The sequence below is a fragment of the Hydractinia symbiolongicarpus genome, chromosome 13 (genome assembly GCF_029227915.1).
Source record: "Hydractinia symbiolongicarpus strain clone_291-10 chromosome 13, HSymV2.1, whole genome shotgun sequence".
NCBI classification, from domain to species: Eukaryota; Metazoa; Cnidaria; class Hydrozoa; order Anthoathecata; family Hydractiniidae; genus Hydractinia; species Hydractinia symbiolongicarpus.
In genome coordinates this window covers 13,947,034-13,959,725 of record NC_079887.1, presented here as the reverse complement: position 1 = coordinate 13,959,725, position 12,692 = coordinate 13,947,034, and the positions used below count along the sequence as shown (strand labels likewise).

General features: G+C 35.1%; 1 protein-coding gene across 8 annotated transcripts in view; it reads left to right on the top strand.

The window, feature by feature from the left end:
* The window catches only part of LOC130623522 (paramyosin-like), a 30,394-nt gene extending 19,581 nt beyond the window's left edge, over nucleotides 1–10,813 (top strand). For 7 of the 8 annotated variants that reach the window (XM_057439010.1, XM_057439007.1, XM_057439013.1 and 4 more), the window contains 6 exons: nucleotides 2,190–2,227; nucleotides 3,170–3,296; nucleotides 3,802–5,609; nucleotides 5,763–6,188; nucleotides 6,553–7,005; nucleotides 8,983–10,813. In XM_057439010.1, coding sequence (XP_057294993.1) covers nucleotides 2,190–2,227; nucleotides 3,170–3,296; nucleotides 3,802–5,609; nucleotides 5,763–6,188; nucleotides 6,553–7,005; nucleotides 8,983–9,848 — 3,718 coding nt within the window. In that variant the 3' untranslated portion in view covers nucleotides 9,849–10,813. The remainder of the gene's footprint in view (nucleotides 1–2,189; nucleotides 2,228–3,169; nucleotides 3,297–3,801; nucleotides 5,610–5,762; nucleotides 6,189–6,552; nucleotides 7,006–8,982) is intronic. The other variant, XM_057439014.1, reaches the window with a different exon arrangement.
* The last annotated feature ends 1,879 nt before the right edge of the window (nucleotides 10,814–12,692 follow it).

The window sequence follows — 12,692 nt, the reverse complement described above, 5'->3', positions numbered from 1 at the left end:
CTGTAAACTCCACCCTCAAAAGAAATATCAAAATTTTTATTCTGTATGATAAAAAAAAAAAAAATTAAAAACAACATGATTAAAATATAACTTTAAAAATATATTATGTAAAAATTTGATGTGATTTTGCAAAATAGTCATGCATGCATATTACTATTTTGCAAAAGATAGCTTTACTTACATGAAGTTAATTTTAACCTTTGACTGACTGTATTTTTATTGAGATTTAATTAGACTGAGAAGCTTTTAATTGGTTGTGTATACAAAAGGGTGCAATTACAGTACTATAATAGCTTCCATTATCTGTCTTTAAAAGTTGTAAACAAAAAAGATGGTGCAGTTGATTTGGTGGTTTTTTTCTTATGATAATGTAATTAAAAATATGTTTGTATCCATGTACTAATTTTGTAAACTTATAGCTACCATTCATGGATAGTGTAAGAATTATATTCTAACAATAACAAGATTGCTTTTTGCTTCCCCTTAAACTACTCAAATTATATCTATAATATATCAATCTTTGTTGTCATTTGAAAGTGTGGTTTTAGTCTATTGTTCTATTATCTTAATTTAGTTTTAATTCATCTGGTATTTATTTTTTATTATAATCCTGATTCAGACGGTGCTCTGGCAGAATGTTTTCATCATATTTGAATGTTTTGTACACAAACAAAGCGCTTTTCTTTTCCACCAAAAAGATTTTTATCAAAAGATTTTGTCAACAATGTATCAATGACTTTTGTTTAATTTAGTTGTTTATTAAGTCTGGCTTTGGTTTGCACAAACATTGATCAAAAAAAGAAAGTTAATGTTTGTAAACTTTCAGCAATAAATACTGTAAGTAAACGAAAAGTGGTGTTGGAATATATGACTTAACTTTGACGTCTGCCTGTTTGCAACAAACCAATTTTTTTTAGCTGTATATGTGAAATCATTTGAAAAGATATTCACGTTATATTGAAATCTAATTATTATGTAGGATGTTGGAATATAGTTGCGAAGTAAAATTGCATGTTTTAATTGCTACCAAATAAAAAGTGGATTAGGATTTTGGTGGGCTGTAATCCTACCATCACATTCTGTCCTAGACATGGGAGGCTTCAATACATTACACCGTTTCTTATTTCGATAAAAAACGTTTTTTGTATGATGTCGTAACTTCTGTTCATTGCTATTATTCTTTTGTTGCAATCATTTTTGTGGTTTAAAAATTAGGAGGTGACAAATGTCATGTGCTTAGGGGAGTAAGTATCCATATGGGAATATGTGTAACTTTACGTTAACTTAAAGTAACCACAAAGAGTTCTTGTAATCACGTAGATAATTTATGATAAAATCATTTAGACCAGAACTTTGATTTTTAAATTTTCTCATATTTCATAACATGATCATATCAAAGTTTATTTTTTTAGTTGTATTTTCGTTTTGTATTTATAACTTAATCTCTGCTCAAATATATCGTTTATTTTCGAATGTAAACAAAGAAATATGAGATCACTTTTTTGAATATACATTGAGTAACATACGCATACTTGTGTATTCTGTTTAAATCGTTCAGACAAGATTGGTTATATCAATGTAAAGTCATAACTTGTTTTACTTAATGGATCTTTGTTATTCTCTGTTCCTTTCCTTGAAACGAGAGCTTGTAAAACATGGATGTATTATTATTATAAATTTACTTGTTTGTTATTGAAAAATCTTCATGACTTTTGACACCGAGCTGTGTATTGTAAATTACTTGCTCTTTTTTGGCTGCACATGTCTGAAATTATTAGAAGACAAAAAAATGTCTATGGAAATCTGATTATTTCTTTGTCTTCCTGAATAAACATCACACATTTTTGTTTGTATATAAACATAATAATTCAATGTTTTTTTGAATATTTTTGTAAGGTTAACTTTTCAGGAATAGAAATAATCTTTTTTTGTATTTTATAATGCTTTTTTTTAAATTTTTTTTTTAAAAAAAAAATTAGCCTGCATGTCTTTATAAGTTTTCCTTTCAATGTTTAAGAAAAAAATAGATTATTTACTGTCCGGCTTTGATCAATCGAATTAAAAATACCAGTCATTACTAGTACCAGTTTGTTATTCACTTTTTAAATTCAAGATGGATGTACCTGTCTTGACTCTAACAATTGCTGCACGTCATGCTTAATATAATATGTATTTGTTATTTTTTTTAGTGTAAGTGCCTTGGAATCAAAAAATGTGCTGAATTTGAGTGAGTATTTTTATTCTCTTACATAATTAAAAAATGATTTGTTGGTGTAAAGTAAAGCTCTGCAAGATATGTTTTTACTTGCATTTGTGGTACAGCGTTCGCTTCCAGCATTAAATGCACTTAATTCCCCTTTGAAAGACCCTCGTTGAGAGTAGTACCAATAGGAACTGAAAATGTTATCCTGGGTAAATAATTTTAGATAATTTCAATTGATGTTTTAAAACATATTGATTTTATGATACCATATACTATACTGGTGTCTGTGATCTAACACCAAAGCAAACTTTTTTTATTATTAATACGTGACTTGAACTGCATTCTGGCTTTGGTATAACTCTTATGGTTTCACATTCCTACCATAAAAACACTCAGAACAGTTGTAAAACAACTAAGAGAATGTCATGACTACTCTGTCGTTGTGTTATGATATAACATATCTGGCACAGTGCAAATATCGTTTTTGCTTTTTCGTGTGTGTGTTTTATATGTGAATGATAGCTCTGTGAGATTAACCTTTCTTTTTTAGCTAATCTTTGTTTGTTTAGCAGTGCACATTCGTTTTCATATGTAACTCTATTTTTCATTTTAGTCTCAGTTGCTAAGGGACAAACTTTTATTCAAGTCTCAAAGTTGCTAAAAAGTTGTTAAGCGTTTTTAAAATGCAAGATTTGCACTTCTTTAATAGTTTTATTTATTAGTAAATTAGACTTTTTATTCTTTTAAAGAACGGCTTTGTGTGTTGCTTGTTGAATTATTTAGGTTTGAACCGTAGTTTTTAACTATCCAAGTTTTTAGCCTGTTCCAAATTTTTAGCCCGATCCAAATTTTTAGCCTGGCTGTTTGTTTACTGGTTGCTTAATTTCAACCCTTAGCAACTTTTGAAGAAAATCTTGCATCTGCTAATTTTAGAAGTTCATATCATCCTTTTGATTCCTTTTTTAGCTGTGAAAATAAAACCGGACGACGAAATTGGTGAATTAGAAAACATGAGTTTATCACTTATTCCGAAGACTCGTTCACTGTCTCTTAAAGACACGCCACGAAGCGCACCTCCCATACCTGTGTCAAGGTATGTTCTTTTCACTATTTCTGACAGATGAACTGAGAAAAAGCAGTTGGAGGTTTTATTTGTTGGTATTTAATGTACTAGTCGTTGGCCCGTGGTACATACTCCGATCATCAAATTTTTGCAAATCGTACATGTCACGAGCATTGTTTTTTTCGGCATTCCTAGCATAATGAAGCGATTCGGCTACTATTTTGAACAAAAAATTAGTATTGTAGACTAGTTTTTAGCCTGTGAAATAATCCTTGTATTTTTGCCCATTATATATATTTCTCGCGATGTTTTTTCGTGTATTTTTATCACGCCTATCGTGGAAAAATCCACTATGTCGCCCGTCCGAAAATATGGGAAACCAGGAATTAAGCTGCGCGCAAACATTTTGAACACACAGAATACGGCTATTATTTAAGAGAAACAATTCTTGAATGTTACGTATTTTGAAATATCATTCTTCTAATAAAATATTAATGATCATTAACGTTGATTCTGCGTGTTTATTATATCATAGGAAAATTAGTCAGCCGACGTTGACGCCACGTAAAGCTTCATATGACTTGAACGACTCACTGCCAGATCTCATCGATGTGCCTAAAACACCAAGTAACACGGCAGACCGCTTGAAAAGAGATTACCATTTGACGGACGCCGAAATTGTGGCGTTGCGATGCATTCTAAAGAAGGCTGACTTATACGAGCAAACTGTTCGTGACCGAATGTTTAAAGTGTTAAAAATAGAAGAGGATAAAGAGATTGATCTGGAAGTTATAACGGGGAAAGTTTTAGCTGAAAAGGAAATAGACTCATTGAAGCAAAAACTCTTTATGAGCAGAAAAGAATTAGATTCGTATATATCCTTCACGAAAAAGATGGAACGAGAAAAACGGCAGTCGATTTCGGAAAAAGAGGAACTCGAAACGAAGATACAGTGGCACGAGCGCCGCTTAACCAGATTCGAAACAGAAAACAAAAATTTAAAAACCGAGCGTGTAAATTTTTTGAATCAGATATACGAATTAAAAGGTAAATCAACAACTATTAAAGACTCTGGTCATATGAGACAAAAATCAATGGATGCAGGACTCGTGTCGCAACAGCCAGAGTTGGAGTTATCGAAGCAACGCTTGATTTACGAGGCGGACGCTTTCGCGCAAGAGAGAACGAAACTAATTAAAGAACGACAACGTTTGGATGAAGAAGTGCGCAAAGTTCAAATAAGATGCGTTTCTTTACTCGCCCAGTTGCAGCACTCTGAGAAAACTATCGAAGAAATGAAGGTCGAAAAAGAACAACTGAAAGATAAGATAACGAAAATGACGAAACAATCTCACGATGATTCTCGTAAATTGCAAGAACGACTAGCAACTGCCGAAGGTGCTTTGCAGGAAGGTAGCGACTGTACAGACGGCCATGTAACAGATTATTCGAATTTTATCGAAACCATGAAACAGGGTGATTCAGACTTCGAGAGACTTCAAGTTGAGGTGACTGAGTTGGAAAAAAAATGTGATCATTTACAGAACGAATACCGAAATACGGAAGAAGTTCGTATTAGATTAGATCATGAGAATATGGCTTTAAAGGACACGATTAACGTTATTCAAAAAGCGAAAGAAGACGCCTTGAATCAGGTAAACGAACTAGACGCGAAATATCGAGAAACGCTTAGCGATCTTAAAGCTATCACGATCGGTTCAGAGCAATACGAAAAGGAAAGAATACACTTACGACAAGAATTAGAAGACGTATCGTCGCGACTGTCGGAATTACAGCATGATGCCGTCACTATGGAAGCTGATCAGGATGCTTTTAAAAAGTTCTTAGATAAGCTATCGTTAGAACTGAGAGAAAAGTTAGGTGAAGAACACATCTCGAATGAAACTGAAGGAATCTCCTTAGATAAACAAGCGGAAATTATCGGTAAAGAAGTGATATCTCATTTGAACCCGACTCGTAAATTACAAGGAGATTACGAGGCTATGAAAGAAGAGCGAGACGATTTAGAAGAGGAAATTAAGTACTTAAAGTTTGCTCTTGCTAATCGTATGGAGATTAAAACCATGCAATTACCTTCGCAGAAATGCGAGTGCAGCAAAGAGAAAGAAGCGTTACAGCAAGAAGTTGATGACGCCATGTCGCGTATCGATAAACTCGATGCAGAAGTCAATAGGTTACATCAAGACAAACAGCAGCTGCTGATGAGTTTCCTTAACTTGCAAGCTTCACAACGTTCTCGCGAAGTAAGCAAATCCGACGTTGGCATGACGACGGATGACGATCTTTCGGACGACGAAGAAGATGAGGATACTGAACGCGAGAGTAAGTGACATGTATGTTTAACCAAGTATGGAATTGTACGAAAATATACTGATGCTTCTTTTTATTGCCGTGAATCATGTTTGGTTGATATCGACGCACTAGTTTTTGTTTATGAGTTTTAATTAACAGTAGTTTCGACGCCATTTTTTTTAGGTGATGAAGAATACGATACCGACATATCAAAGTCTGGATTTACAAGTTCAAATCCAAGTTTGGCGGACGTCAAAGTCAATGACTACGGATCTGTTGGGTCACTTAAATCAAATGGCGACGTGCCGGCATCGGCCATGGTTACAACTAAGACCTCCTCCGACACCTCACATCTTGGAATTGAGGAAGAGCTTAAAGATTTGCGAATACGACTGCAAGAGCTTGAAAAAAGCAACCAACGGTTGGAAATGGAGAGAGTGGAGATGCTTGATTCATTATGCAAACAAGTTGACGCGAATAATGCCCTTAAAATCGAACTAGATGAACTGCGAGGGTCCAGGCCTGGAAGTCGACCAGGAAGCAGTATCTCGAAGAGTGATAGCTTCTCAAGTATCAGTCAAGATAAATGCGCAAACTGCGCCTCATACAGTAGGTCCTATTTTATTGGATAGAACTATTTACTCTTTTCTTTGTTTTTTTGTGTGTTATGTAAAAAAAAAATGGCGCTTCATTAAATTGACTCCTTCTTATTGGATAAAATTCTTAACAATTCTTTTTGTTTTCTCTGTGTGTTACGTAAAAGCAAAGATAGTGCTTCGTTCAGTAGGCTCTTTCTTATTGGATAAATTCCTAACACTTCTTTTTGTTTTCCCTGTGTGTTACGTAAAAGCAAAGATGGCGCTTCATTCAGTGGGCTTTTCTTATGTTAATCCAAAAAAAACAGGATTTTACCCTGCTCAGGATCCCAATATCTTGAATGTTTTTTAATTCAAATATCTTTTGTATATTTTAGGCGACGAAATACGTTCTTACTTGTCGATTATTGAAGAATTGACAGAAGATAAACTGCGACTTGAAAAATGCGTCAACGACCTTGACGCTGACAAGGAGCTCATGGCAATAGATTTGGAACGTCTAACAGAATCTCATTGTCAGATAGAAGACGAACTAGCACAAACTGGCAACATCAATGATAGCGCGTTAAAAGCAGCCAAGGAGGAGAGCCAGTTTCTCTTGCAAAATATCCAATCCCTGGAACAAGAGAACTCCGTATTGGAGGAGAATCTGCGCAAGTTAAGAGAAGACAAGACGGAGATCTTGGATAATTTGAGACAAGCGGAGGAGGATAGGTTTGGCTTTATTCGAACAATGTCGATGCTGACGGAGCAAAAGGAAACAGTAGATTTGGAGAGTGAAAAATTGAAGCAAGAAATTGAAATATTAAAAGAAAAATTAGCAGAATCTGGTAAGTCTAAACCGAAAGGTTCTGAAGATTCTTTGTTTTTTTTCAGAACTGCAAGTGCTTTTTTCTACACCACTGTTAACAATTTCATCAGCTTCTCATTTCAGCGAGGTTAAAATTAGTTAAAATTAGCACTTGACTCCCTTAATCAGACACAACGACATTTCATGCACGAAAATGTCCAGTTTACACCAGTGGAGTAATATAAACGAATTTTTTGTGATACTTTAGCATTCGGGCTTTGTTATGAAGTGTCAATGTTGATGGAGTTATTGTATGTTTTTAGTGTGATAGTTGTTCTTGTTGTCTATAATTTGCGGCATTTTGATTTCGCAGTTCAAATAAACTTTGATATTTCAAAAACCGTCAATGTATATATAAAAATTAGAAAAACGAAATAAGATGTTTTTGTTACGTTCCATTGAAAACTCATTGCTCTAGTCTGGCTTTACTTATCACTTATGCACATTTTTGCATTGCATTTTTAATGCATTTTTATTTTGCGTTTGACGGAACTAAATTTTCGCGGCATTTTAATTTCGCGCTTGTGGGGATCAGATCGCGAAACCGCAAAATTTCCTGGCAATAAATTACTTCTAGTCTTGCAATAACTAAAAGTAAATTTTCCAGAAACACAATTTTCTCTAATCCACAGACCTCTCTATTATTAAGTTGTTTATTCTTCTGCGTTTAACTTTTATTGCACTGGTGTAAACTGGACTTTAGCACCAACGCACTTGCACTTGTGAATTTTTTTATTTATACTGAGCATGCTGTTAAACATTTCACCTTCATTTTTACTGTTAATGTAATCATTACCGCTGACGGGATATTGTACATTGAGTAAGATTTGACCTCCGTGAGACTTGTTTGCAGGACGACACTGATGGAAGAAAAAAATTATCTTTATCTCTACGGTTAGTGCTAAAACAGGCTACTATTTTTTTTGAAAGACTTGTATAGTGGAGATATCTTCATCACGCCTGAGTTTCTCAACTTCATGGAAATTGTTTCCGCAGAATGTGTGTGTTTCCAAAATTATACTGATTATTTTGAGATAAATTTCTTCGTGAGCTGGGTAAAAGCTTTTTCCTTATAGGCAAAAATGTTCTGTATCAAAAAAGTTGTGACACGTGCTTTAAAAAAAAAAGATATCTGATTGGCTATTAAAGAATAAAACATTTCTTGTTGTATTGAAATAATACAACAAGAGTTTCTCGTAAAAAGTATTTCTCCGTCCGGGGCATTTAGAACACAAATATTTGGAACGCGCCGGACGAAAGGATACTTGTTACACAAACACATCCGTGAAGTGGAAAACAAGCTTTAAGATGAAGCCGAAGTTAAGATTTTTAAGTCCACTTTATCTCTCAACACAACGATTGGCAAGGGACGATGCTAAGTACTTCTCAATTCTTAGTAAAACTGACCTTGTTGTTACGAGATATCAACTCAGGTTTTACCTAAAATCAAATACGCGTTTTAGTGCCGGTTGTGTCATCGTGTGCGATTAAAGTGGACTTTTCGTTTTTTTTGACGTTTACTTTTTATACGTGTTCATTTGTATTTCACACTTGACGTCACAAAGGGAATGTGAGTGATTACTATTTTTACCTTTACTCAATAATTTCAAAAAACAATCACTCACTTGTCCCTACGTTAAAGTTGAGTTTATGCTTGGACGCGACAGTGAAGCGTTTTTTGCACGGAATAAAAATTAGAATTCTATAATATACGTACAGTGAATCTACTCCCACAGTGTAAACACAACTTTACGTATTTTTTCGGACAAGCTATGTTGAGGGGCAATTAGCTGCCATAACAACCTAGCTTGTCACAGATTAATTTTAACCTCATGTCGTCGTCCTGTCGTCGTCGTATATCGATGGTTGTCGGTTATCGTTCGGAACTAATCGAAACTAATCGAATGTTTTGATACTGTAGGGTAAGCTAAACTTTTGTTTCTTTCTCGATTTAAAGAAGCTCAATTGTCTACTTTCCATACTTCGAATTTATCGAAGGAGGAGGGAGGTGATGAAGAGCGACAAGATGGTACACCACGCTTACCTCTGGGACGTTCATCATCGACGCCGACACAATCGAGTTACAACGCGAACAGCGAGAGCTATAAACGATCCCACTCGAGCTCGATGCGTTCACCTCGTGATTTTCCAATGCGCCGAGCAACCTCGATTGAGGATATTTCGGAAATGAACGAAGAACTAGACGTAAATAAGCTAGCAGAAGAGGTTTGTTTATTGAAAGACCAAATTTCTTCCTATAAGCTGAAAAACACTGAACTTCAACAATCTTTAGACGAAGCTAATTCTTTGCTCGAAGTAGAAAACCAACAGCCTGCTGTGCAACCGGCAGCCGACTTGAAATGTACGCGGAAAGGTGAACAATTTGAAAGGGTAGTTTTAGAAGACGTTGAATGTGAAAGCAATGCCCTCGGCACGATATCTGAATCTTCGCCTGGACCGAAAAGAAGATCTTGTGACGGAGAGCGCCGTCCGTCAGATTTGGAGCGGCGTAGGACGCAGTTACACCGCGGGGACTCTGCTGATATAGAACGAAGAACGTCGGAGACAACTGATTTCCGTCATAGATCAAACTCTGAACAAAGACCAAAACTAGAACGTAGGAAATCTGTCGTGTTGGATGACGAGACTCCGCAACGAAAACTTTACGGCACACGAAAGTCGTCTCTACCGATATGCGAAATGTTAGATTTGATTGGCAATCAAGCAGGGGGCAAGGATTCAGAAATGTGTCGTTCAGCGAAAACTCTTTCATTTCAAGTGTTATTTAATGGTGTGCCGTTACACACGCAAAATGATTTTTAACCGAAAACCTTTTTTCCCCTTTTTTTAAACACCTTTTTTTTAAAGCACATCCAAGTTCGCAGTTTTTTTAATGCATTTTTTGATATGCTATGAAAAGTCAACGGATAAGAATCTTAAAATGGCGTTTTCACAGAATTCTCTTCATATTTGTTGTCTTCGTGGCCTGGTGACGAGATGAATAGTCTCGTACCTTACTGAGTGATCTTTTAAGTGAAAGTGCTTTGAAAAAGTTATTGTTCATGTATAAGAAATAAAACCGTAAATTTCTTTCTTTTTTTTAAAAAATTATTTTTGTTTACATTATTCCACCACGTTACAATTCATTGAGCCCAACTTCAACCCAATTTTTTTCAAAGCGACTTGTAAATTCTCTGAAATGTGTGTTTGTCTTAATAATATTCAACCTGGAAAGAACGAACCAAAATATTTGTTTATTTGTATGTTTATGCTATCGTGGTTTATTATATCTTACGGTAGCTATATATCTACATCACAGTGAAGATTTTTCATTTTCTGTGTGTATCGTTGCTAAGCTTTGAAGGAGAAACTACAAGCTACACAAAGAGTGTACTCGTAACACTTTTATGTTTTGTTAAACCAAGTTAGAAAAAAATATTTGAAAAGTTTCTTGTAATTTGTAGATAAACCTCGTCCCCGAGGCTTTTGGCCTTTTCTTCCGTCCAATATCAGATGGGGGGAGCCTTGGGAACGAGGTTGTTATAAGGTGTGGCGGTATATTTTTATGATAATTTATAAATTAAAACTTAACACAAAATATCTCCAAGAAAATATGAAGAGGTGTCCTTTTCATATTTTTGGGGCCCTTTTTGAGAGATTTTTAGCAAAACATTTTAAGAGGTGAAAGCAATCGTTTTGCTGACGTCATGCTTTTTCGCTACTCATTTGTGTTGTAAAATATGTATTTAGTGAAAAAGAAAAAAAAATCCAGCATTACTATTTTTTAACCAATTTGTTTCGTCCTCCGGCATTTTAGTCATTGAGTTGTTTCTGAAATGTACTCCAACATTTCATAGCATGTAATCAAGGCATTTAAGTTCAAATATCTCCTTAATTAAATCTCGGATGAATATAACATCTTATACATTAAGTCATTAAAACGTTATGGTATCAAAACAAATTTATAGAATTATACGAAATTAATATTGAGTGAGATTTGTGGAAAAATAGTTTTTTTAAACTAATTACAAGCTCGTGAGCTTGTATTAAAACGCAAATGTGTCCTACAAGAATGGAAATTTTTGCCTCTCTGAACACTGACACGGGAGTAGTCGTGTGTTCGAATCTCATTTTCGTAACTATTTTTACTTTATTTTCTTTTTACTATCTCGCCTGCGAGGATGCGTTTCCAACTCGTAACTACAGTAGACGTCCGTTAATTCGAACACGCAAGGGACTAAATTATTTGTTCGAATTAACGAATGTTCGGATTATCGGAAGTTCAGAAAAAACAAGAATTTTAATAAACGTTTAAAGGTGTCATGCTAATATAACTTTATTATAACTTTACTACAACTTTTTATAAAAATCTTTTAACGTTTTTGCTTGGTGATGGGCAAGGCCTCCAAATTCCTTGTAAACTTCATTTAATTGATAAATTAAAAGAAATTTTGCCACCATTGATGCAATAAAAATGAATAAAAATGAAAACGTTTTTTTTATTTTCCCTTAAGATTTTATTTATCGATACACAAAATTTCGAATTAACGAGCATAATGCATCTTTGGGACTAAAAATTGTTCGAATTAGCGAAATGTTCGAATTAGCGGAGTTCAAATTAAGCAGCTCAAAATATAAGACTTTATTAAACCAAACTCAAGGGACTTGGTAATTTGTTCGAAATAACGGAAAGTTCGAATTAAGCGGCATTCGAATTAACGGACGTCTACCGTAACTACTTTAATGGGGTAAATTTTCGCGGGGATTAAATTTCGCGGTTGTGCTCTTCCGCGAAATTTTAGCATTTCGCGGGGACTTATTTTCGCGGATATGAGGGATGTTTTAATTTTTCGCGGGAATTCAATTTCGCGGATGAGGTCACAATAGCAATTTTTGAAAAAATAAGTTGTCAAAAGGGTTCGGGGCCGAATGGCACTGTCTCGTATTCATCTCTCCTTGAACCCTATTCAGTGGGTAAGTACTTTTTGATTTCCGTCGCCGCTATGCGGGGTGGAATCTTTAAAATCGCCTGATGGGAGATAGATAGATAGAGACAGCACAAAGCCCGGATGCTGTTAAGTTTTTGTCCAGGCTAAACGCTCGGAAAATTCCATTTTTGCGAAAGCCAATGAAGATGCTTTATTTTAATCTCTAGCAATTAAATGACCAATCTGAACAGAGAGTGTACTCTTCGTGTGGCCAGAACATTCCGTGTGCGGCCATGACTAAAAGTGCTTACATTTCGTTGGTCGCCCCTTGCTGGTCTCTTTGGTTTGGTTAGGGTTAGGGTTAGGGTTAGTAGCTTTATTGACGGGGAGCTAAGCACTAATTTTTAAATTCGTGTATTTTATCAGGTAAAAATTATTTTGTATATAGCTAAGTGAGAAAGGTGTGCTGGCTAGCTAGCTATCTCAATTTTTGGTGCTGACTTGGATCTCCTTTTGATTGGTGCTGACATACCCCTTCACGAAATTACTTACTTGCTAGCTAGCTATGGAGCTAGCTACACAAAATAGTGCTTTGATTAGAGTGCCTTTTTTTCTTAAACAGCAAGCAACAAAAAACCTTTATCCTGTCTTACGTAGTTCTTCCATGACTGGACACTTAACTCCTGTTCTTATGGGAAAAAGGGGGGCTAAAAATAACTTCCAAATGAGACTTTGTGGG